This window comes from Chanodichthys erythropterus, chromosome 3 (assembly GCF_024489055.1).
Source record: "Chanodichthys erythropterus isolate Z2021 chromosome 3, ASM2448905v1, whole genome shotgun sequence".
Lineage (NCBI taxonomy): Eukaryota > Metazoa > Chordata > Actinopteri > Cypriniformes > Xenocyprididae > Chanodichthys > Chanodichthys erythropterus.
The window spans coordinates 38,036,611-38,060,679 of NC_090223.1; the positions used below are offsets into that span (position 1 = coordinate 38,036,611).

General features: G+C 39.1%; 2 protein-coding genes and 1 long non-coding RNA gene across 5 annotated transcripts; 2 read left to right on the top strand and 1 right to left on the bottom strand.

Annotated features, from left to right (window-relative positions):
• Nucleotides 1–1,719: 1,719 nt before the first annotated feature.
• LOC137017675 (uncharacterized) lies at nucleotides 1,720–2,183 on the top strand. Its single transcript, XR_010894628.1, has 3 exons — nucleotides 1,720–1,776; nucleotides 1,862–1,955; nucleotides 2,063–2,183. It is a non-coding gene; the product is annotated as an uncharacterized lncRNA (long non-coding RNA).
• Nucleotides 2,184–2,316: 133 nt separating this feature from the next.
• Nucleotides 2,317–4,917, top strand: LOC137017666 (uncharacterized). The gene is made up of 7 exons (XM_067382138.1): nucleotides 2,317–2,407; nucleotides 2,491–2,608; nucleotides 2,725–2,816; nucleotides 2,922–3,036; nucleotides 4,106–4,378; nucleotides 4,515–4,690; nucleotides 4,775–4,917. The coding sequence occupies exons 1-7, from the start codon at nucleotides 2,354–2,356 to the stop codon at nucleotides 4,790–4,792; spliced, it is 846 nt and encodes a 281-aa protein (XP_067238239.1). The 5' UTR covers nucleotides 2,317–2,353; the 3' UTR covers nucleotides 4,793–4,917.
• A 6,920-nt stretch (nucleotides 4,918–11,837) lies between these two features.
• Nucleotides 11,838–18,096, bottom strand: LOC137017669 (protein TsetseEP-like). Of its 3 annotated transcripts, none has more exons than XM_067382143.1 (7): nucleotides 18,077–18,096; nucleotides 16,306–16,455; nucleotides 14,292–14,429; nucleotides 13,801–14,195; nucleotides 13,460–13,527; nucleotides 13,218–13,261; nucleotides 11,838–12,051 (listed from the first exon to the last, which is right to left on the bottom strand). In XM_067382143.1, exons 3-5 carry the CDS (start codon nucleotides 14,401–14,403, stop codon nucleotides 13,480–13,482), a joined length of 555 nt encoding a protein of 184 aa, XP_067238244.1. In that variant the 5' UTR covers nucleotides 14,404–14,429; nucleotides 16,306–16,455; nucleotides 18,077–18,096; the 3' UTR covers nucleotides 11,838–12,051; nucleotides 13,218–13,261; nucleotides 13,460–13,479. The 3 variants fall into 3 exon arrangements, with proteins under 3 accessions (XP_067238244.1, XP_067238242.1, XP_067238243.1); XM_067382141.1 differs by lacking the exon at nucleotides 18,077–18,096 and adding an exon at nucleotides 16,880–16,958; XM_067382142.1 differs by lacking the exon at nucleotides 18,077–18,096 and having other exon boundaries at nucleotides 16,306–16,690.
• Between the last annotated feature and the right edge of the window lie 5,973 nt (nucleotides 18,097–24,069).

Sequence of the window (24,069 nt, forward strand, 5' to 3'; positions counted from 1 at the left end):
GCTCTCCCACTCGCTTCCTGCCACTTTTCATTGTCCTATTTGAATAAAAAAACAAGGCTGTGCTATTGGCTTTGTAAATGTGTCCTGATCTATTTCTATTCAAATGTTCCCTATAGTGGTCTGAGCTGGGCAGGATTTTCAGTCCTGCACCCCCCCGTTCCCACAATATTCTGTCCCGTTCCGCAATAATGTGACGGTTTAGTCCCGCTCCCGCCCGCATCTATAACCTTATGAGCATCTCCCGCCTGTGAAAGACCGCAGGATAGGCAGGAGGTAGGTTCAGTTTTGTGTTCTGTCTCACGAAAGAGGCACTTGACAACTGGGTGATAGTAATGTAGGCTACTATTCTTTAGAAATTCACAAATATCTGAAGTAGCCCAGTGGTGTCCTCTTCTTCTGTCATGCTTTCAATTTAAAGTTTCAACAACGGAGCAGCAGGAAAGAATTGAAACCACGTAAACAACACTGTCAGTAAGGCTGCTTAAACCCCTTTTTTATCTTTTTTTTTTTTATTGCTGCCTAATAGATCATCTAGCTGAACTATAATTACATACACTACTTTCATTTGCAGAAGTGCAGTGAATCATCTGTTCCTCCCGCACCAGCAAACACACCTGTCTCATCCCGGCCAGTCCCGCATAGAGCTTTCAAAACCTGTCCCGCGCTGCAGTCTTTTGTGTCGGGACATGTGGGAGGGGCCTCTAGTTCCCAATGCATTTGTAGTGCATAATCCAATGTGTTCTTGATTTTTCCAGGACGATATGATCTCAGTATGCCTGAGATGAAATGCGAGGCATGCAAAGCCACTTGGAGCGCTGGAGTGGATGACCTGGTCCGAAATGACTACTGGCCTGCTACCCTTCACTTTTCCACGGTGTACGCTACAGATGTGTTTTGTTCATATGAAGAGTTGAAGATGGCAGCACCAGGACTGTCCTGCCAAGCATTTTTAAGAATGCTTGATCAACGAACTGTCCGATTTGGCCGTGTGAGTATTAGTGGTGGGAATCACTAACAACTAGTACTAGTATTGACGTGTATCGCAGAATGACTATGGTGACATTATCAGCACATTGATTATTATAATTGGAGCATGTTGATGATATCAAAACACAGTGATTCAGCTGTACTTGATACATCTATAGAACATCATCTAAGATTCAAAGTCTTTGTGTAAAAACTACCGCTCAGTAAAAAATCTAAATTCGTACACTACATGTACAAAAGTATTGGAGCAATTTATCAACTCAATCACTCAAAACATTAGACCTGTGTATAAGATCAAGTAGTGATGTCCTTGTCACATTCTAGTCATGCAGTTTGCATTCAGAAAAAAAAAAAGGTCCATAAAGACATGGTTGGTTAAGTTTGCTGTGGGAGTTGAGTTTGCTGTGGAATTTGCCTTTTTTTTTTTTTTTTTTTTTTTTTTTTGGTCGTGATGTTTTCCAAAAGATTTCCAATGATGCACTGGGCTGCCTGTGATGAGCAGCTGCCTGTGGAGGCTCGATGCTGGAGGATTTGGTGTCACCTTTGACCTTATTAACTTTAGTTAACTTTACTGTGAATTATGTTGACATGTTTTACTGTTCTGAAACAGACTGGGAAGATCACAGCAGACAGCTTCAGAAAAAGCTTTTTGGAGTGGGAGGCTGTTAGATTTGAGGTGGATAAGATCTGCAGGGAGGAGCATTTTGTCTGTCCTGCGTGCACCCCAGACATGTTTGCTGTTTCTGTGGATGGAAATCGCAAGCACTACCGCTTTAAGAATGCAGCAAGGTACTTACAAAATGTGTGTAATTTGCAGTGTTGTTAAAGTAACCTTTGCTGTGTCATATTGAAAGTGTACCTTTCTTTCATTTAGATCTGAAGAACAAGCCTTATTTGATGGCATCTTCATTGCAAAAGATGATGAAGTAGAGAGATTTGTGGATTACATTCATTCTACCACCAACCATGTAAACTTGTTGTATAATATTTCTAAAAACACCACCAATAACATCTTACAGTTGACATTGTTTGGGTGAGTCCTGACTATTTATATGAACCTTTTTCCATGTTGTAGGTGTCTGGAAGAGGTGTCTGTGGAGGGGAGTGGTCAGCTGCCAGGGAAACGTCTCAGAGATCCTCAAGTAAAATTGATGAGGAGGGACTTGAGCTTGCAGTCTGTCGACATGGAGTTTTTCTTGGCGCTCTCAACATGTTCAGGGGAGAAATCTACGCTTATCCCCTCTACCTGCAGAACAAGCTGGCAAATAAGCCAATAAGCTTTTTTGCCATGGATGTAACCTGCAAGTACTGGCCCTACCTCAACAAAGTGGCAAAAAGCTGCCCGGAGCTCCAGCACCTACTTAGCATGAAACCATTTCTCTCAGTGTTTCATGCCAAAGCCCATGATTTTAAATGTGAGGTAAGAAAACATTACCATGTCATTGACTGTCCCTAAACACCTGCAAAGGTATGTTGGCAGCTTTTAAGTATTTTCTTTAATAGGTTAAATGGAGTGGAGCTTACCAGCAAGGGGCCGGATTGACACTCGGGGAGGAGGTTGAGCAGTGTAACGCCTTCCTCTCTAGGATTGCTGTGACCACGAAGCACATGTCCAAAGCAGGTAAGGTAACCACACACTGGACTACTTAGATTGAAAGTGTTACAAGAAAATTGTAGCCAGTGAGGGACATGTGGTACAACACAGATTAGTGTATTTTTTTAATTTTTTTTTTGCAGGACGTACAGACATGCTTACACTGATGGCCATGCGCTGGAATCAGCAAAAGTTTAAGAACTTGGCTACTTCACTTGCCTGCCGATATCAGAAGGTAGAGATGAGTATTGTTATTTTCTTATATTGTAAATACCTTCTATTGTATATTTTTGTAGGTATAACAGTTTTCTTCTTTCATTTCCTTTTTTTGTTATTTAAGGCCACAAAACGCCTGGAGAGCCAACTTCAGGACCTGGAAAGCATGAGAATCCAGCTGGCAGTGACACAGGTTGAAGTTGAGGGCTGGGTCACTGATATTAAGGAGTGGGCAGAAGGTGAGAGTTATACTATTACTTTAATGTCTCAGTTCTGCAGAATAATGGGAGACATGCTTCTGCAAGTAATTACTGTTTTAAAATGAAATCATACATACAATGTTTTCTTGGTCATGTACTTATGCAATTAAAATGCCAAATTGTAGTATGTAGTGCATGCACACTGGAAATCATGCCGAAACAAAGTGCCCTGAAAGTACCTGAATGGTTCACAGTCCAAAAGTTGGAACATTGGACATTTCTCGCAGTTAGCGGATCCTATCTTGGCTACGTTGTCATTTTCTTTGGTACCCTGTTACATTAGCCTGGGTGCCAGCCCGAACCCCGCCCACAACATTTTTTGGACGGGAAGTTCGGTCTGGACTCGATCCATTGTGCAGTAATTATGCTCGGCTCCCAGAAGGCCGAGCCAATCAAATTGCCAGGGCGGGCTTTAATCGATGATGGACAGGCTATCTGCGGTTACGTAACCACCCACGTCATCAAAGAGCGCTTGATGACTGCAGCTGGAGAAGTAAGATGTTTAGATTCCGCTATCACGTCTGTAATAAAAGAAATCGACAGCGCATTAATTTTAAAAGACGAACAAAGAACCGCAATCAAGGCATTTGTCGATGGGAAAGATGTGTTTGCCGTCCTTCCAACGGGATTCGGCAAAAGTTTAAGTACAAGTTCAACATACGTCACTTACTGCGGAAGGATGGCTCTGATTGGTTGTAGGTCTATCCAATTGAGTGCAGAGTTTTTTTTTTTTTACTGGTTCGGTTAAGACACGCCCCATAATTCAAGTGCAATGGAGCAGTATCAGACTCACATTCTGCCTAGAATATGAGTATGACGAAGTCAGGCTACTGTTACATACTTCCTATACACGCTAAGAAATATGAAATGATTATTGAGACTCACCTGTCCTTCCTCCAGGAGCTTTTCTTTTATAAAGAAAAAAAAGGAAGCAAAGAGGAATAATCCTTATGACTTCCCTGTGGCATTCTGTTACATTGAGACTTAGCTCATTTCAGTTACTGTCATGAAAATGTAAGCAAAATGTTTGCATTTCTTTTCTTCTCAGCAACAACATCCCAAAAGAATGCCGATCTTGACGCGGTGACCAGTAGAATGGAGGTGCTGGTGGCCAGCATTAAAAGAAGGTCCCAGCGCCTTTACAAAGACACCGATGGCAGCAAAGGTCGGGCCCGGATTCGGCGCAAAATCAGAGAGGAGAAGGCCATTCTTAGCTCTGTTGTTGAAAAATACAACAGTATGGTTCCAGATACAGAAAGAATCGCCTTTGACATCATTCTCTCTGACGAGACAGTTTGGCCATGGCAACTTTCACATCGTGGTATGTACACAAATCTGTTGACAATTTTGTTTTATTCACATAGTAGCACAAAACCAATTATGCCTTATCACAGATTATTTCAGAAATTCTTTGGAAAATACTTACAATTGACTTATTTTCCACAACTGTATCCCAGACGCTGTAGATTTGAAAACCAAGAGGAAGGCGTTTGATGTTGTGATGGCAATAAGGAGACTTGAGGAGGAGAAGAAGATTGTTCTTTCTGAGATGGCAAAGCATTGGAAATCTCTCTCCACTCGTGCAGACACACTCAAGGAGATGTCATGCCAGCTTTCCAGTGAGGCAAAAAAAGTACGTATTTAAGTAATGTGTTGTAATACTATACTGTACATTGTAATTTTTTTTTCTGATAATTTTTTGTTTTACTCCCATAAGGTGAGCTGTGGGCTCTAAACGAAGAAGGGATCAAGGGTTTCCTCAGCTTAACTTTGAGAAAAAAGCAAGAAGTCACCAGAATGATGAAGCATGCAAGAGACTGTTATGCTCAAGTTTTGACTGGAACAAGTATGGACTTCCAGAATGATTGGGATGGATACGACAGTTATTCTGAATTGTCAGACTGAGTATGAGGAGCTCTCAAAGTGAGAAATCAGCATTAACTCACTTTTGTTTTGATTCCTTATATTTGTCAGTGTTTCTTTTTTAGTTTTTTAGGTTTTTTAACTTAATTTAAATTTGCAAGACCAGGCTTAAATGAACTGACAACATAAGTTATACGACTTACGGTTCTCAAGAACGTACACACACAATCTCAACTGGCTTATCACCCGTACAGCGTCTCTTTTTCCTTTCTCCCTTTTTCTGCTGAGTGACGCACATGCCCGCTTTCATACATTCATATATTTCTGATATACAAATCTTTGTAATGTAAACAGTTTAAAAATGTCATTACAAAGTGACAATTATATTTTGGATATAAATATAAATTCTCTTCAGCCTTCTGCTTTACTTCACCCCATTCTGTCAGGGAAATCTGTAGAAGCTTTACAGGTTTAACAAAGGCCATCCTTATATTTAACATTTTTCAGAAATTAAATACATGATTTCTGTATGTTTTATTTTGCCATTTCTTTCAGCCTAAAGGCCTGGCCCCCATCTTGGGGACATAGGAATGACTGTGTCACAGAAGAAGGTCTGCTAAAATGACTGTTGTCACATTGCTGGTTCCAAGAAACAAAAAAATGTGGCCATGTGGACAACAATAAAGTTCTACTGTTCTTCTAATGTTGTAAATAAAAATTATTTGTTTATAAATCTCTGCTTCATTATTCAAAATGTTTCCTTAATTTTGGACAAGCTGCTGTCTAAGTAACATTTTAAAGCCTTGTAGTACTCAAGGTATAGCCAGCTTTGGTGTTATGAATAACCTTACAGTTGACACTAACCATATTATTGTATCTGCACTGTTTTTGGGGGGGAAAAAAGACACGTTTGTAAAATGGAGCTTGCCCTCAATATGTTTTCTATGTGTAAATAAAGTTTACTGCTACACACTATATAAGTTTGTAACAAATAAAAAGGAACATTTAAGTGTATTGACTACAAAACGGCTTTCCCATGAGTTATAGCCATGTTTTCAACCATTGTCAGCACACCTGAGAAGTCAATAAAAAAAGTAATAGTACTTAATAAATTATTAATACAATGATCTTACTGTAATAATCAGCCAGACAGTGTGTCACATACAGTAGGTTCTGACATAACAGTTAACGTTAGGCGTTAATGCTCCAGATCCAGGCCTATGTAACGTTAGATGAGCAACTTTTCTCGTAGTTTTCTCTTCCTTTTCCAATTGGCTGCTTTGTAGTGAGAAATGTGCATTTTATTTTTACAATACTAAAGATACAGATAATATACATTCATTGAACGAAGATTATCTTTCGTTGCTATGGCGGTTGCTATTGACGCAGCTGAAACCACGTAGCTTGCATTACGTACTTCCGCCCGGAAGTATTTTCTTCACTTTAATTATATTTATAACATTTCTCCACAGAAAAAAAAAAAACAATACGATAAGTCAACAATACGATATGTTCATGTTAATGCTATCACATTTAATAATTTCTCCTTCGATTCTGAGAATTGTTTTTTAGTTTTTTTTTTTCTTTTTTGTAGCTGAAGGTTATGGAAGTGCCTCGTGTTGTGGGCGGAGTTTGCGCGTTCTACTGTTTGGCTAAAATATCTGAAATAAACCAACTTTTTAAATTTTTGTTAACACAGATTATCTAAATGCAGTGTAATTACTAGTTTGACTGCACTAGATATTTGATATCTTCAGTAGATATATCTTTTTACAACCCTAGTTTACAACCCTAATTTGCAAACCGAAAGAACTACAACTGTAGTGCTCATTTGTATCAAGCTGCATGCTGTGGCTATTGGGAATTGTAGTTTTTACCAAATATGTATTTTCCTTAGAATTTGAGGTTGTAAATAGTTAGTTGAAATTATAGTGAGGGGTTTAGTAGTATGGTAAACACATCTATGTAATCAGATTTTAAATATGTAATTGTTAAGTGGGTTTAAATACACTTTAACCATATTTGACAGCGCCCCTAGTTGTTGCCTATACTGTATATACCTCAGCATGATAGCTGAGGTCAAGAGCTCTCTATACCAGTTTATCCCATGTATGTAGCCCCTTTTGTTGCTGAATTATAAGCCTTCAAACATGCACCATGGTGAAGTTTCAAAGGTCAGTATTTCAAAGTAGGAGCTATATAGAATTTTTATATTAACATATGTTACTCTCCAGGTCAAGACCTTTCCAAAAATGTATTTGGTTTAGCTGTACAACAAAATTTTAATTTTCTCATTTCATGGACATAAGGCTATCTCAGGTCTAGTTTCAGAGAGCACTTTTAGGTGTCAATAAAGTGAACATGTTTGTTTGTTTGTTTCTGAATGTGTAAACAGATTAATTAATGACCCCACAACATGAGGAATACCTTGTCCACACACACACCCCACCAGGCTAGAAAAACATGTACACACACACACACACACACACACACACACACACACACACACACACACACACACACACACATTTCTGTGAATTGTGGGGACTTTCCATAGGCATAATGCATTTTATACTGTACAAACCGTATTTTCTATCCCCCTACACTACCCCTAACCCTAAACCTAACCATCACAGGAAACTGTGCACACTTTTACTTTCTCACAAAAACATAATTTAGTATGTTTATTAATCCATTTACATTGTGGGGACCAGCGGTCCCCACAATGTAATATAAACAAGTACACACACACACACACACACACACACGTGTATTTCTGTTTGGGACACACACATGGATTATAAGCATAACTATTTATGTTAATGCTGCTATGATGGTACACATACTGTAGGCCCTGTTGCATCCTCTGTATTTATTTCTCTGTTTAAAGATTTAGTTTGTATCTGTACAAAAAAGGGCAAATAGTTTTTCCATTAACATTTTCCTCCTTCCAGCACCTGTGAGAAACTACAAACCCCATTTCCAGAAAAGTTGGGATATTTGTGCACCAGTACCCATGGCATGGGTGAGCTGCATGTGTGTGAAGGTGTTGACACAGAGGCATGTATTAGGATTTTAGAGAGACATATATTGCCATCAAGGCAACGTCTCTTCTCAGGACATCCATGCTTATTTCAGCAGGACAATTCCAGGCCTTATTCTGCACAGGCTACAACAGCGTGGCTTCCCAAACGATTAGAAAATGTTATAAAAAGGAAAGGTGATGTAACACAATGGTAAACATGCCTCTGTCCCAATTTTTGTTGAGCATGAAATTATAACTTTCTTTATATTTGCAAAATACAATTGTGCTGGTCATTAACTAATTGTTGAGTCATGTTTTTGTGGTTATGGCTTTTGAATTAATTTTAAATTAGTTAATAGTCATGTGCCTCAACAAGTAAAGTCATAACATGATGCTTTTGCAAATCGTTAGCTAATGATTAATTAAATCAGACAACTGGAAGTTGAAATGCATGGCTTTGACCCATTGTGATAATTAACAAATTAATTTACATTATTAGTTAATATAATGTTATTTGGAATTAACACAATGTCATATTTAATTAACAGCAATTCATATATTATTTAATCTATGAATCATATAGAATGTCCGTTAGTTGCTGATGCAGTGATCATTAATAAATGGTTTAGTTCTTAATGAGTCATACATTAACTCATGATTATCTGTGCATTAGGTATGCATGAATTAATGCATATTAGTGCACCCGTATTGTATTTGTAAGTGTTACCAGTTCATCTTTCCACTTGTCCAGATGGATATGGTCATTACCTTTACTTTGCATGGGCTTGGGTTGTTGCTAAAATGTATATTGCATAACTGATTACTAATATTGTCATGTTGTTTGTATTCAGTGCATTTCAAAGTAATCTGTATGTATGTATGTAATCTGTACAGTAATAAATGATTACTGTATGTAATCAGTATGTAAGTTTCGTACATCTTAATATGGGACCTTCTGTGACCTCTAATGTTCCAAAATGTTGGTAGTTCAGGTTGAATCTGAAAGTTCCCAGTTCTCTCTTATCCTAAGGGTTGATGAGCCAAAGTCAACTCAATAGTCAGATGACAAATCACATTTGTATTTCTGTTTACATATATACAGTTATCAGCAAGTATTTACAGTGACATTATCAGTTGCATACATAACCATGACTATCACAATTCCAGTAACATAAAAGAGAGTAGAATATGAGAGCATATGTAGCAATCGAACTAATTTACAAAATGACAGTCAAGACTTGTCAAGACTTTAGAAACCTTTTCAAATCATCAAAGTACAAGTCAAAGCAAAAGTGATTACAACTGTGACCTGAGTCTGATTCGAGTCCCCAACTCTGCATCACCATCATCATCATAATCATCATAGCTGATGTCACGTAGCCAATCCAATTCTTCATCCATTTCCCCTTCCTCCTCTTCCACCAGCCTAGGAGTTTGTTCGAGAATGCCTCTGTATGTGCTTGCTACAGTCTGCTGTCTGAGTCTGAGGTCTTGCAGTCTTCTCTTATGAAGACTGATGAGGCCCTTGGACCCCTCCACTGTGAATCCATTCGTATAGCCTATAAGTCCACACATGAAGAATAATGGAATTACCGTCGCACTAAACATTTAATCAGAGAGAGCTTATTTATGTTAAGACGAATCTTCAATACAAAATCAAATTATCAAATCAAAATAATCTTTGAAGGCTATTTATTCTTAGTTTTTGAGCCAATACTGGCATGATTGCTTTTCACTTGAAAATAGTTTGACCTATGAATGTTAAAATGCATAAAGCAAGATAGTTTGACTTACTTGCTGTTTGTTTGCACACTGAAACGGTGGCCATCAGTGACTGAACCTTTTCTGCTGAGTCCTTAAGGTACTGACAGTGCTCTCCTTCACAAGGATCTGTTTTTCTTCTGTCAGTCGTGAGACAAGCATTAGTTGGTCAAAGAGCTTCTTCTTGGTGATAATGTCGACACCATCTGAAGGAATGAAAACATTATACATTAATTAGCAAATTTGATGATGATACATTTAAAAAAAATACTAAAAGTTAAATCTTCATACAACACCTGTGTTCTGTTCCTGCCAAGGCCAGATCATGCTCTCTGCAGCTTTGTTGGAGAGTTTCTGCACAACTGAGATTGTGTCCACAAGACCACCATCAGGTTGTTGGTTGTATCTCTGGATCTCTTCTAGCAAGCGTTTCTTTTCTTGGGCAATCTTCTGACTAATCTTCTGACACCTTTTGTTGCGGTCTATAATAAGAGCAAAAACAATGCTATTACAAAAGAGCTGCCATGGCATTTAATGAACAGAACCAATATATCTTCAATTTGCATTACTTACATTTACTAATACATACCATTCTGTCTGTAAAGGTAGTGCTTCTTCTGACAAATGCTCACAAAGAGTGCTTCGATGGAGATCTGCAAACCATGAGCATCAACCGGACTGGATGCTGCATTTCCTAGATTAAAGATAAGAAGAAAGAAAAATGTTTCAAACACACTCTCTACCAAAAGAGATGGCAACCTCACGAGTGTCACAGGAGCATATCATTTGAGGAAAGGCTGTTGGCAGCAAACACTCTGCAAGAGCAAAAGACAATCAGGATGACATTAAAGAATGTTTGGATTGTGAGCAAGTACTTGGAAAACATAATGCATGATTTACTAATGTTGTCTGAAAAAATGCAAATCAATTGAAAAAGAGACACCAACCTTGTTCACAGACAATGTACTTGCCATCATGGAGTTTCACAAACTCGGTTGGAGGAATGTATTTATAAAAGCCATACATGCTGGTTTGCCTACTGTGCAGAGTGTGGCGTTTATGTACCAACTGATCACACTCTGCACAAAACCACTCTGAGGGCAAACATTCCCCACAACAAATGATGGCTTCTCTCATGTGACAGTGATTACATGTCATCTGGAAGATGTTCTCAGCTGACAGCAAGTTGTCAATGTTTTGTGGCCTCGCCTGTTGCCAACATTGTTGGACCTCTTTCTGTCTTTGACACCAACTCGACAATGGTGGCTGCTGAGCAAAATCCTGCCCATCAATGCTCTCTGAATCCCGAAGAAGATCCTCAAGCCTTTGCATATTACAATCTTCAAAGAGAGTAAGAGAAAAATACAAACATAATAGAAATCCAGAAATCCAACATTGCAATTCCACTACCACTGACTTCTTTTGTGGCATTTCCATTGCTTTTAATACAGGGACAGTCCAGGGATAGCAGAGAAGGCAGAGGGTGAAAGGATAGTTGGAAATGGGCAATCAAACCCATGACTCTTAAAGGAACATTCCACCGTTTTTAGAAATAGGGCTTATTCAACTTTTTCATACATTTAGATATGTGGGCAAATACATTTTTGTCTCAGTGCATGCATTGTTTTAGTTTGGCAGGGTCGGCGCTAGCTTAGCTTAGCATAATGAATGGAATCCTATGTTGCCAGCTAGCATGTCCCGAGTAAAAGTGATCCAAAAAAACAAAAAAAAAAAACACCTAATTACTTAATTACTGGCCTGCGTATTCACAATGAATACAAATAGCGATGCAGATTAAGACTAGGCGATTTCCTAGGCAGATATTGACTTGGGACTATATAATGAGGAAGCACTGAGGAAGCACAGGCGAAGCACTGCTACTTGGGCGCAGAGATGTCATGCAACAGATGAAATCCACAAATATCTCTGCGCCCAAGTAGTAGTGCTTTGCCTGTGCTTCCCCATAATATATATGGTTTAGCTGGTGGAATCAATTGTCTCTTAATGGTGTCAATTCATATAAATGAAAACAGAAATATAGGTATACTTTGATTTATTTGAACACAGCTTTTTTTTTTACAAAAAACAATAATAAAGAAAAAAACAGCATGACAGCATGTTAGGGTGGAAACCATTGAAAGTGTGTAACGTAACGTGGCTCCTCCTTCTCGTCTAAAATAGTCACATCCGCAACCAGGATGGCTGTGCCCGTAACGGGTAACTCGACAACTCATAGCAGGTATTCAATTCATATTGAATTACAGACCAATGGGTGACGTCACACATGGTTGGCACCTGGTGGGAACTGGCAGGCTGGCTCCCATGTCTCCTCCCAGATTTTTCCACTGTATCAGTTAAAAAAAAAAAAAATAAAAAAAAAATTATATATATAGTTTCACAGCATAAATATTTTCAAAAAATTGTACGGTCTTGTATTTCATTGTTTTTATACAAACCTATACATATATAGTGCTTGATGCAATGTAACAGATAAACATCAGCCACTCTCATCGATAAAGTCATAGAAAGTTAACTAGCCAATAGCCGATATCAGTCAACAAGGATGATCTTGGCCGATACTGATGTTCTGCCAATATATTGGTGAATGTCTACTTCCTACATATAATCACACAGGGGCAATTATGCATGGTACTGAAAAGAGCAAGTGGCTAAATCCTGTAGGCAATATTTGACACTGCATTTAATCCATCCTATACCAACAGTGTAACCAACAGTGTAATTAATATACAGATTGGTCTCCAAAATTACAATATTGTGCAATATTTCAAGCAATTTTTGTTGTTTTAATCTTGATGATTACAGCTTACAGCTCATGAAAACCATAAATCATCAACTCAAAATATTAGAATAAAGAGGAATACAGAAATGTTGACCTTTTGAAAATAAATGTACAAATCTGACTTATCAAAAATTGTTAATGCATACACTCTATACTTGGTCTGGCTACTTTTGCACAAATTACTGCATCAGTGTGGTGTGGTATGGAGGCCATCAGTGTATGGCATTGCTGAGGTGTTATGGAATCCCAGGCTGCTTTGACAGTGACCTTGAGGTTGTCTGTAATGTTGGGTTTGGTGTCTATCATTGTCCTCTCTATGGGGTTCAAGTGTGATGAGTTAAGCACAGCAATACCATGCTAAGCAAACCAGTTACTAGCAGTTTTGGCACTGTGGTAGGGGCAGAGTCCTGCTGGTAAAGGAAATCAGCATGTACATAAAGCTTGTCAGCAGATGGAACCATGCTCTAAAATCTCCACGTGGAAGGCTGCATTGACTCTGGACTTAAAACCTAGTGGACATCACAATTCTCTCACCGCTGTTTGTTGGTTGCAAAACTTTGAGACCCACCTGTACATTTAAATTTCTGTGTGCTACAATATACATTCCAACCTTACTCTCCAACCTTTATCCACCACCTATGAGATGGTTAAAAGTGGAAGCAGAAATGACATTTATGAAGGCAATATAAACCAATATAAAGCAGTACTTACCATGCAGAGCAAGGTAACCATTTCACCCTTACTTCTGCTTGCCCCTACAGAAAGACACAAACATATAATCAGGTTTTGAATATCATCATTTTTGGGGCAAGGCCACTTGGCCTTCAGTTGAACTTAAATGGACTCAAATTACCACTTGCTTAAATGGTCAGTATATTGTGATATGTGAAATGCCAGATGAGCCACAGACAATGGAGAGATGATCAGAGCCTAATGAAAAATATATTTCTTACCTCATTTATCCTTCTTCCTGTTATGGAGTCATATTTGAAAACTTTTTGCCTACTACATTTCCGGCAACCTTAAATGACAAAAAATAAATAAATAAATATATATATATAAGTTTCATAAAACCTGGGGAACAACATTATCCATTGTCCTCGAACTACCTGGGCTGCCTATTGATGTGTGTGTATTCATCTCTCCTCAAGTGTGTATTGCTCATTGCTTTACTCCTAGAGTGTGTGTTCAGTACTGAAAGGTATGTATGCGAGGACAAACTCTTGTGTATCATAATAATGATTACAAAAAGGGGAAATTCAGACATAGTGTGCTAAGACCACAGTTCACTTACACTTTCTTTTTTGAGGGGGGGTTGTTCTTTCACAGGGAGAGAGACGGGGTATAAATCTAAAAGATAAAATGTCTCTTTTTCCTGGGCCCGAGGCTGGGACTCAGCCAGGGCCAAGAACTGATGCTGTGGCTCTGGCTGGGCCTGAGGCTGGGGCTCGGTCTGGGCCTGATGCTGTGGCTCTGGCTGGGCCTGATGCTGGGGCTCTAGCTGGGCCTGAGGCTGGGGCTCGGTCTGGGCCTGAGGCTGGGGCTCGGTCTGGGCCTGAGGCTGGGGCTCGGTCTGGGCCTGATGCTGTGGCTCTGGCTGGGCCTGATGCTGGGGCTCTAGCTGGGCCTGAGGCTGGGGCTCGGTCTGGGCCTGATGCTGGGGCTCTGGCAATGTCGTCGTGGAGTTCCCTACAATATTGTATGTGTATGTTAATTTTCAATATTTCACCATCATAAAAAAAACCCAGTTTAAAACTGTCATGTCTTAAATTACACAAATCCTACCTTCTTTGATCAATACAAAATTGTAGGCCTTTCTCATGGTGGCCACAATTTTTAGGTTATCCTCACTTTCCAGAGGCCTTATCTTTCTTGCCGAAAAATAGAATTGGGACATAGCCCAATGCACTTAGTTTTTTTTACCTGTAATAAATAAACGCAGACAGCAAACATTAGTTATTCCCACTGCATTATGTTCCATCCTATTGAAAAAAATTGCATTAAATATCCCAAGCTCGGAGCCCTCCCCCGGACAGCACACCAAATACGCATAATCTTTACTCTGTTTAATCGATGTAAGTGTGAACTCTATGTACTCTATACCAGTGGCTCTCAAACTGGATTTGCTTTGAATGAGAAAGTTGTGCTTTATCGTTAAGATGCTTATCAATGACAATGTAATGATCTAGAATCTACATATAAAATCTTGATTATAAATGCACTAATAAATTAAAAAATTAACATTTAACGTTTTTGTGATTATGACTAATCAAGTCAATCTATTGTGAATCACTTGAATCACTTCACTCAGGTCATGATGAACCGTTCTTCCTGCTGCTTAGCTTGGCTTAAGATAGCTGATGAACGTGGATAAATGTTTGAGTCAGTCCACATCATTAAGTGATTCAAAATCCAAAGTTGACTAAAGACCAAGTTAGTACAAACCAGCTAGAAAACACGGAATAGTGAACCCGGACACAACTTCAGAGAATAGAAATGGCATCAAAGTATACAAATGGTAGCAAGCAAAAGCTTAATTGTTTTGATTATGAGGGGGTCCTTGGAAATTGTTCTACCACACAAAGGGTCCTTGGCACAAACAGTTTGAGAACCCCTGCTTTATACAACCAATATTCATGTAATGTTGTGCTGGATGCTGGTGGTCTAGTATTTAGCAATCTGGGTTTCTAAAGGGAACACTAAAAGTCCTGACACCCTTCAAAAATAATTATATCGATTGGACACACACAAAACAAAATATGATAACAAAAATACATTTTGACTGGACTCCCTCTTTATGGCCACCTATCCACCTGGTCCAAACACTCTCCCCACCCCCCCACCCCCCTTGGTCGGTCTACCTGTCTCTGCCCACGGCAAATGTAGCCTTGGGGACAAACAGAAACACTAATTTGGGAATGCCACCAACGGACATAAAATAGCCAGCCGCTCTACAGAACCTGGTCTCGGTCTTATTCCAGTAGGTATGGTTGAATCCTTTCCACTTTTAACGCGACATTACTATCTCCCCTGTAGTAATTCAAATGCTTTTTTAAGTTGTGGCTTTGAAACAGGATACCTGGAATATGGCCTTGCTTTCAACAACATATATGTTGCACACAGCATGGCTTTCACGCATGTCCTGAGTTATTTTGCCACGTCGTCATGCACTTTCTCTAAAAATAATGCAGCGCAAGACACTATAAGTGTGAGATGCAAGTAGGAGCATGTTATCTACTTACATAATCATGCAAGACTGTCTTTAATAGTGACTATGGGTCTGAATTCTGTGATCTGCCTTTAGCAGAGACAGAGACTTCAGTAACACGCATACTGCAGTACCTGTGTGGTACTAAAGCAAGGTTATATTAACAATGTAGCCGGTTGTATATGTAAACAAATGTACATGAGCAACTGGTCAAAAAGAAAGTCAAGTCATCTTCATTTATATAGCGCTTTTAACAATGTAGATTGCTTCAAAGCGGCTTTAGTGATAAACGGATAATTTAGGTAACAGAGATTGTTTTCGACTTCATAGCGGTTCTTCAATAAAGATATTTTGGCGGTTCTTGAATAAAGACCGATGGCGTTCACATGTGCTTTCTATTCCATGCATGTCAAGCAAATTACAAATTAATTAAAATAATATGTTACACCAATGCCATCTATGACTACCTCAAATTCATTCACTGACAGATTAAACTTATTTTTGTAAAATGAGGCTCTTGCCCTATCACACAATATTAATGAAAGTGAAACAAATCATATTGCTTAATGAAATATGAGCATTTCTACTTACTGCAATATGGGCAGAGTCCACCACTCTTCCCGCATTTCTATTTTTTAGGACCCTTTCCCCCCACTTCCTGTCCAGGGTCATTTTTTTGGCAGCCACTTTGTTTTTTTGGGAGATGGGTGCGAAACAAGAGCTGCAGGTTTTGCGGCTCACCTGTGTTGGTAAAAGTATACCAAAGTGAGACATCAGATCCACAGTCACAGATAAGAATTACAAATCAAGATACAGTTTAATTTGGCTGTATACAGGAAAGAGAGGAACACATGAAGCACAATGCAATTCAGAATATGCATCTCTAGACTGACACAGGATTATTATTATTATAATCATACAGTGAAAGTGGCAGATGTAGGAGACACCCAGGCTACTCTAATCAATGTTGCCTCTGGCGTTTGGTGCAAAACAAGCAATCAAAATTGATATCAACCAGATGCCTTACATTATCACGGTTTTGTAACACATTACAGATATCATACAGGGTCATTTAGTGTCCAATTGACCTAATAATGAGAAATGTAGAACATTAAAACCACATCTTTGAATATTGGACATAATGCTCTATTCCACTTTCCCTCACCTGGTTAGGTGCTTGGCAGGAAGGGCAAGGCTTGAACTTCCTTTGAGAAATTTTGAAATCTACACCACACACACACACACATTTTCTACAGTGCACTTTAGACAGCGTCAACAAACACAACACAACTTATTGGCATAATCGATCATTTTTCATACATGTCAATGTTATATATTTTCTAATTTACCTATTTTGGAAGCTACTTATATATATATATATATATATATATATATATATATATATATATATATATATATATATATATATATATATGAATCAGTCAATAATTTATGACAGCACTACTTATTACATTATACATATGAATTGTTTTATTTCATATTGAAAAATTGTGGTGCCACACTGTAGTAGTTATGAATTAATTTGTATTGTTAATTATGGATTATTTTGGTTGTGTATTATATCATTTTGCGTGGATTTTTTTACAATTGGGCTGTAAAACAAACCAATCTGGCAACACCGTTCTTCATTCTGAACATTTATAATGTTGGATAATAGTTGTGGGCTAATGTAATACTGAAAATCTTACATTCCCCAATAATTGTACCTTACATGATTATATGCGACAAAAATGAACTTGAATTCAATTAGCTAACTTTGCTAGCCCGCACATGTGGTGCAGAAAGCTATATTTTTATCAGAAATATCATCAGAAATATCATCAGTCATCAGAAATGGCCACCTTACAAATCTAGTTTCTAAACACAACTTCTTGTCCTGATTCAACAGTTTTTGATGTGTAAGTTAATCCATCTCTATTAATTAACGTTAACCCTTCCACTTACCGAGTGTAAAATCGCAATGGACCTTGGGATCGCCCATATACGTTGACGTCAGCGTTATTAATTTAGAGGATTTAATAAAACAACAATAACAAAAAAAGATTAATTGAACTCAATCGTAGCATATTATATATATTTATTAAAATCAACAAACCTCCGATAAAAACGTTATCCAGCATGCTATAATTAAAGCAGTGTCCTACCTATGACAAGAAAACTCTTAAAATGCTTACTTGCACGCGCCTTGAAGCTTTGTTAAACTCACCTTTTAATGCCATTTTACCTGCAGTTGAGCGTTGCTTTTGTCAAACTCACCTCTGAATGCCGTCTTACCTGCAGTTGATTGTTGTTAAACTCACCGCTGAATGCGGTTGTACACCGTGTGCGTTGTTAAACTCACCGCTGATGAACGCGCTAAACCTTTATGCAGAGGGCACTTTGATATCAGATTGCAAGGGTTTTTAAACATCAAAAACCAGTTGGAGGGCCAGATAAAAATGATCTGGGAGCCGCCATTTGACTCGCCCTGGCATAAATCATTTTTTTGTAGCCTATTCCTTTTTTATTTTTATTTATTTTAGTGTCGACCCATAAGGCAGACAACGGGTTGCGGTGTGCTGACCCAAGCGGGTGTGTCTCATACGTTCTGAAAAGTGAAGCCATGGGCTCTTTGATCGCCCCCTGGAGGCTGGATGCAGTACAGGTCATAAACACCGCCCTCTCAATGCAGTGGAATGAGACTTCAGTGAAAACTTAAAAATAAATTCTGCTTCAAATAAAACTTTCTGAAAGATGGTTTTGGTCATTTAAGGTAGTTGTTATCACACTGATATATATTCAATTGTTCGTTTTTGTGATGATTTAGATTTTAGCTAGCAATTTGATGCTATAAAAACGGGGCGTGTCGTCATGATTCGAAGTTGATTGACAGGTTGTCTGAGGACTGTCGGAGCTTCGAGGGGAGATTGAAGATGTATTAACTAACTGTTAATTTTCGATTTCTTTGTTATTTAACACCAACAAAATGAGTTGTTCAGCAGTAAACTGTACTAACCGACCTAGGATCTGACGGATCACTGAACCTTTTTCTGTAACATTAAATATGGGTGTTATAAGCTAATTAATAAATGTTATTAGTTAAGATAACACACCTAATGTTAACAATGTCGGGAAAAAGCAGGTGATCGTTATCTGGCAGTTACTTATTATTTTTATGGGTATAAAATAATAATTAGCAGGACAAAACTAATGATAGCTTACTCTAATTACAGCAATCGATCTCCTGTAACGTTAGTTGAACTTGATTTAAAATGGCAGGACCGTTTCTGACGATTTAGAGTTGTTTCTAGTGGCATATTATATTTATTTTATCTACTGAATTTGCTGTTTTAAAAGTATTATTGCTCTAGAAATAGAATAGCCTATTATTTTATAGGTAGAATTTTAAATTGTATATAATTTTTATAGTCTATTTAAAATACATGAATGATGACGCAGTCGTCTGGGCGGAAGTTTGATATCGCGACTCCGCCTCCGGCTCCACTGACGGTTCCTTCTGCACATGCCCAGGCTCCAAACATTAGGCTTGTTTGAGATGAGCAAATTCTGCGCAGAACCGATCACCGGTGATCACCGCGGGATGCATGCCGGTTAGAAATGTGTCCGAGGGTGGGCCGCCTTGCTCTGATGTCATGCTGACGTGTGTCAAAAACCTCTCGCGAGGAGGCGGACGTGTCGGATTCTGCAGTCGAGCGCAGTTGCTCTCCAACGACTGCACTGACCAAAAGCATGATGGGAAACGACTTGCTGACGACACAGCTTAAAGCTTATTGGTTAAAACAACCGTGATGTATTGATCTGATTTAAAATGTTTGATTTTAAAACTTTAATACCATGATTTTATGCGTATAAATTATGTGTGAATATTCCAAAAGTCTCTGACAGTGCGATCTCTCTATGGGTTATGTGATTGTTATCATATTTATAAAAAATATATAAAAACATGTCTGTAATTAAAATAAAAATGATTGATACACACATCCTTCGAATGGAAATAAATAACAAGTACTTTGTGTGTATTGTTCCTTATGTTTATTTTCATATAAAAGCAACAGAACTTAAATTACATCCAGTTTATCAGCAACACAGTGCACAAGTGTGAATCCCGATATCCGCCTTTGATCTCGCAGCTGTCTGATGCACTACGAGAACGGAGAATTGTCCGTCTTGCCTGCACTTTTTTCACTCCTCCCCTCACTGCAGCCGCCTACTCGCTAGGCGCATCTCAAACAAGCCTTTTTTTTTTTTTTTTGACGTATTGCGTAACATGTCAGCGCCCATTCGGTCGGCCATTTTGGCTTCAGTTCATTACAATGGAAGGAAGCGACGTCGCGTCGTCCATCTTTTTTTACAGTCTATGGGATAATCTGAGCACTGCCTATAACTTGTATTATGAGCACTTCTTGTCTATTATACATATTTATATATATTATATAACCTACAGTGCTAATGAGTTCTGCTTGTCAGTGTAGTTACGGGGTGTTAAATTATGTGATTTTATTTTTACACTTAAAGTGTTAAAAAAAGCGCCAATTTGTCTTGACTCCGCCCCTATATAACTGTTGCCTTTTAAGAAGATGAGTCGACAACGCCATTTTCTTCATGCGACTGAGACGGTAAGTGTGATTGCGTTCTCTCTCTCTAAAATTAAAAAGTAAATAAAATTGTGTCAGCATTATTAGTAAAAAATATAAATGGAGTTGGACAAATTTGAAAATTAATAACTGCGCGTGTTTTTGTCAGGAATGCTCCTTAAAGTTCAGAGACTTGCAGAAGTAAGTTACATGAAGTTTCTGACGTCGATTCCAAACTTTCGGATTTCCTGGATGAAGGTAATTTTATAAAATAAATTAGTAGTTAGTCCTGTGCTGACATTGTAATGGGTATTTTTAGTTCCTTGGATTTTGGTTTGTTCACAGCCTTCGTGAAGTTCGGCATTCCCGCCTCCAGTCAGGCCGAGGCGAAGCTTTTCGATGAGTCTGGAACTGAAGTGGACGAGGATGTCTTTGGGGAAGTTCTGAAGCAGCAAGATTTGGGCGTTTTTCTGCTCAGATTGGAGAATTTGTCAAATGGTAATTTTATATTTACTTTGAAAGCGTTAAGTGCGGTATTGCTTTGTGTCTAGTCTTTGTGTGAAGTCTGTAAAAGTAGAACTGAAACGCGTTTTTTTGTGACTCATAACGTCACTCATTTAAAGTTATAGGCCCCGGATATAGGCCTAACGTACTTCATTTTCTGTCGTGAAACGTTAATGCTGTAAACGACATGAATTTTGTTTGTGTAAGTTTCGTTTCGTTTTTATACTGAAAATCTTATCTGTCGTGTGTCTCGTGTCGTCATATATGCGTCAGACACAGTCGCGCTGCTGTCAAGTTTTCTTACATGAGAATTACGTTCATGCGAACATTGTAAAAGTGTTTTGAATCTTAACCTGTAACGTTAATTCCCAAAAGTTTTCCAATTCCAGCCGTTATTTTAGTGCGCACTGGCATTCGAGGTGAAATCGTTCTTTGCTATCATACAACATGTTATTAAATGTAGAAATACAGTGTGTGTCTCGCTCCATAGCTCCCGACCCGAGCTCGTGTACACGAGTTCGGGCACTGGTAAGGACAGTAGGCTAACGGACGCTGGCTCACTACACATTGGTACACTTATGACTATATTTCGTGACAATACGTGACAATAAATCAGATTAAATAAATGCTAAATAAATGAGTGTTTCAGTCCTCCACATGAATGTTGCCAAGGTCATTAACTCTGTGATAGATGTGACCAGTGTAGGAAAAAAGATCACGGAGGCAGCAAGCTACTGCAAACGCTTAAGGGTTTATTTCCACAGAATACAGTTACAAAAAAATATAAATGCTAACCCAACTGAGGAAAACCAAAATGTAAAGGAAAAAAAAAAAGGAAAAAGAGCAAACAAAAACTTATACAATAAACCTGGGTCGCTGCATTTTGGCTCTTAAAATACCAAGCTCTAGGGACAGCAGGACCAAAAACAAAAACAACACTAACTACACCAGACACAGCTCACAAACTTATACATTGGTGGCCAGCACCAATTAACAAGAAAAGGGGCGAAGACATATACACGTAATGGCCATTACACATAATAAACATATCAAAACATCAAATATACACAAACATCACTTCAAATAACTATTTGCAGAATTACTTTGTTTATAACTTTGCTTATTTTATATATGTATATACAAAGAGGAGAAAACAGTCCTTGAAGTCCCCCTATACAGAAACACAAATGGTCCTGGCTAAATCGGCCGGAACTGTATATATAGGTCTGAAGTTTCCGTCCGAACCCCTTTAGATGGTGCACCAGCTCGCGGGACCCAGCCGTGCCAGACAAACAAAAAGAATGGTAAGAATAAACAAACTACTCGTTAAAGAGTGTGCGCACTTAACTCCAAACGAATGTTTAAATAAAGCTTATTAAACCAAATTAATGTTTTTGTGTTTTACTGTCAATAAATTTAATTAAATGCATAAACAAACTAACCTGACCAAAGCTCTGCAGACATCCGCCACATACTCCCCCACTTCTTGTTTCACGCCGGAAGGCGAGAAAGAAAGTCAGCCGTCGCATTATCTCGGCCTGGGACATGCTGAATGGAGAATCGATATGGCTGGACAGACAGATACCAGCGAGTAATTCGGGCATTGGAATCTTTCATACGGTTCATCCATTGTAGTGCTTTATGGTCAGTCTCAAGTACAAACTCACGCCCAAGCAGATAATACTTGAGTGTATCAAGGGCCCATTTTACTGCCAAACATTCTTTTTCCACAGTGGAATATCGAACCTCCCTGGGGAACAACTTACGACTGATGTAAGCTACAGGATGTCGATCTTCTTGTGTCCCCTGGAGAAGAACAGCACCTACTCCAACATCTGAGGCATCCGTTTGCAGTATAAATGGTCTATCAAAATCTGGGCAACACAAGACTGGTCCTTGACACAGGGCACTCTTAATATCCTGAAAAGCCTTCTTTGTCTCCTCCGTCCAGCGAATCTGGGTCGGGCAGTTTTTGCGTGTCAAATCCGTAAGGACAGCTGCCCTTACGGAAAAATTGGGTACAAACCTCCTGTACCAGTTTGCCATTCCAAGAAAAGATCTTATCTGGGACTTCGTCTGTGGCAGAGGGCAATTCTGTATCGCCTGGATTCTCTTAACTTGCGGTTTAATAACCCCTTGGCCGATCACATACCCCAAGTACTCAGTTTCCGCCTTTGCAATGGAACACTTGGAAGGATTAATGGTGAGCCCAGCCGATCTAATATGGTCAATAACCACCTGAAGATGTTGCAGGTGCTCTTCCCAAGTTGAACTATAAATGACAATGTCATCCAAATAAGCAGCTGTAAAGTCAGTCAAATCAGCAAGTACCTGATCAATGAGCCGCTGGAATGTTGCAGCGGCCCCATGAAGGCCAAAGGGCATCTTACAAAAATGGTAGAGCCCCCAAGGGGTCCGGAATGCTGTCAGCTCCCTGCTCCTTGCACTCAACGGGACCTGCCAATAGCCTTTAGCTAAATCAATAGTGGTTAAATAGTTAGCTTTACCCAAGCGGTCGATGAGGTCCTCAATTCTTGGGGTCGGATAGGAATCAAACTTGGACACAGAGTTAAGATATCTAAAGTCGATGCAGAACCGCAGACTGCCATCCTTTTTGGGCACCAACACCACTGGGCTGCACCACTCACTTTTTGATGGTTCTACAATATTCATGGCTAACATTTCATCTAACTCCTTGCGCAAAGCTTCCAAGAGGCGCTCAGGTATCCTATAACTCATACGCTTTGGGCAGGCCCCTTCCCGGAGCACGATGTCATGCTCAACCAAGCAGGTATGTCCTGGTCTTTTCTGAAAAACTTGAGGTTCACACAGACTCTGAATTTCAAACTGTTGACTTTGTGATAGGTGACTGAGAGACATACTAGATTGAGCTAAAACAGGTAGATACTGGGCCTCCACCTCTTCCTCATCCTCTACCTTCCGAATTAGGAACACTCCTGCTGCATCCTTTGGTCTGTCGAACCACTCTTTAAGCAAGTTAACATGTAAAATCCATTTTGCACGTTTCTGACCAGGAGTGGCAACTTCATATGTAACCGGCCCCAACTTTCTCAAAACCTTAAAGGGACCTTGCCATTTGGCAGTTAACTTACTCGCATCTGTGGGTAACATTACCAGTACCTGGGAGCCTGGCTGAAAGTTCCTTGTTCTGGCTTTCTGGTCATACCAGGTCTTTTGCCGTTTTTGTGCCTCGGCCATATGCTCCTGGGCCAATGTACTCATGGCTTCCAGCTTC

Bases quoted from the DNA above. Each gene is read 5' to 3' on its own strand.
- LOC137017666 (XM_067382138.1), top strand. From the start codon at position 2,354: ATGAAACCATTTCTCTCAGTGTTTCATGCCAAAGCCCATGATTTTAAA. The intron at 2,817-2,921 runs GTAGAGATGAGT...TTGTTATTTAAG, and splicing joins TTGCCTGCCGATATCAGAAG to GCCACAAAACGCCTGGAGAG. The intron at 4,379-4,514 runs GTATGTACACAA...ACTGTATCCCAG, and splicing joins ATGGCAACTTTCACATCGTG to ACGCTGTAGATTTGAAAACC.
- LOC137017669 (XM_067382143.1), bottom strand. From the start codon at position 14,403: ATGTCCCAATTCTATTTTTCGGCAAGAAAGATAAGGCCTCTGGAAAGT. The intron at 14,196-14,291 runs GTAGGATTTGTG...ACAATATTGTAG, and splicing joins TTTTGTATTGATCAAAGAAG to GGAACTCCACGACGACATTG. The intron at 13,528-13,800 runs GTAAGTGAACTG...TTGTCATTTAAG, and splicing joins CCCCCCTCAAAAAAGAAAGT to GTTGCCGGAAATGTAGTAGG.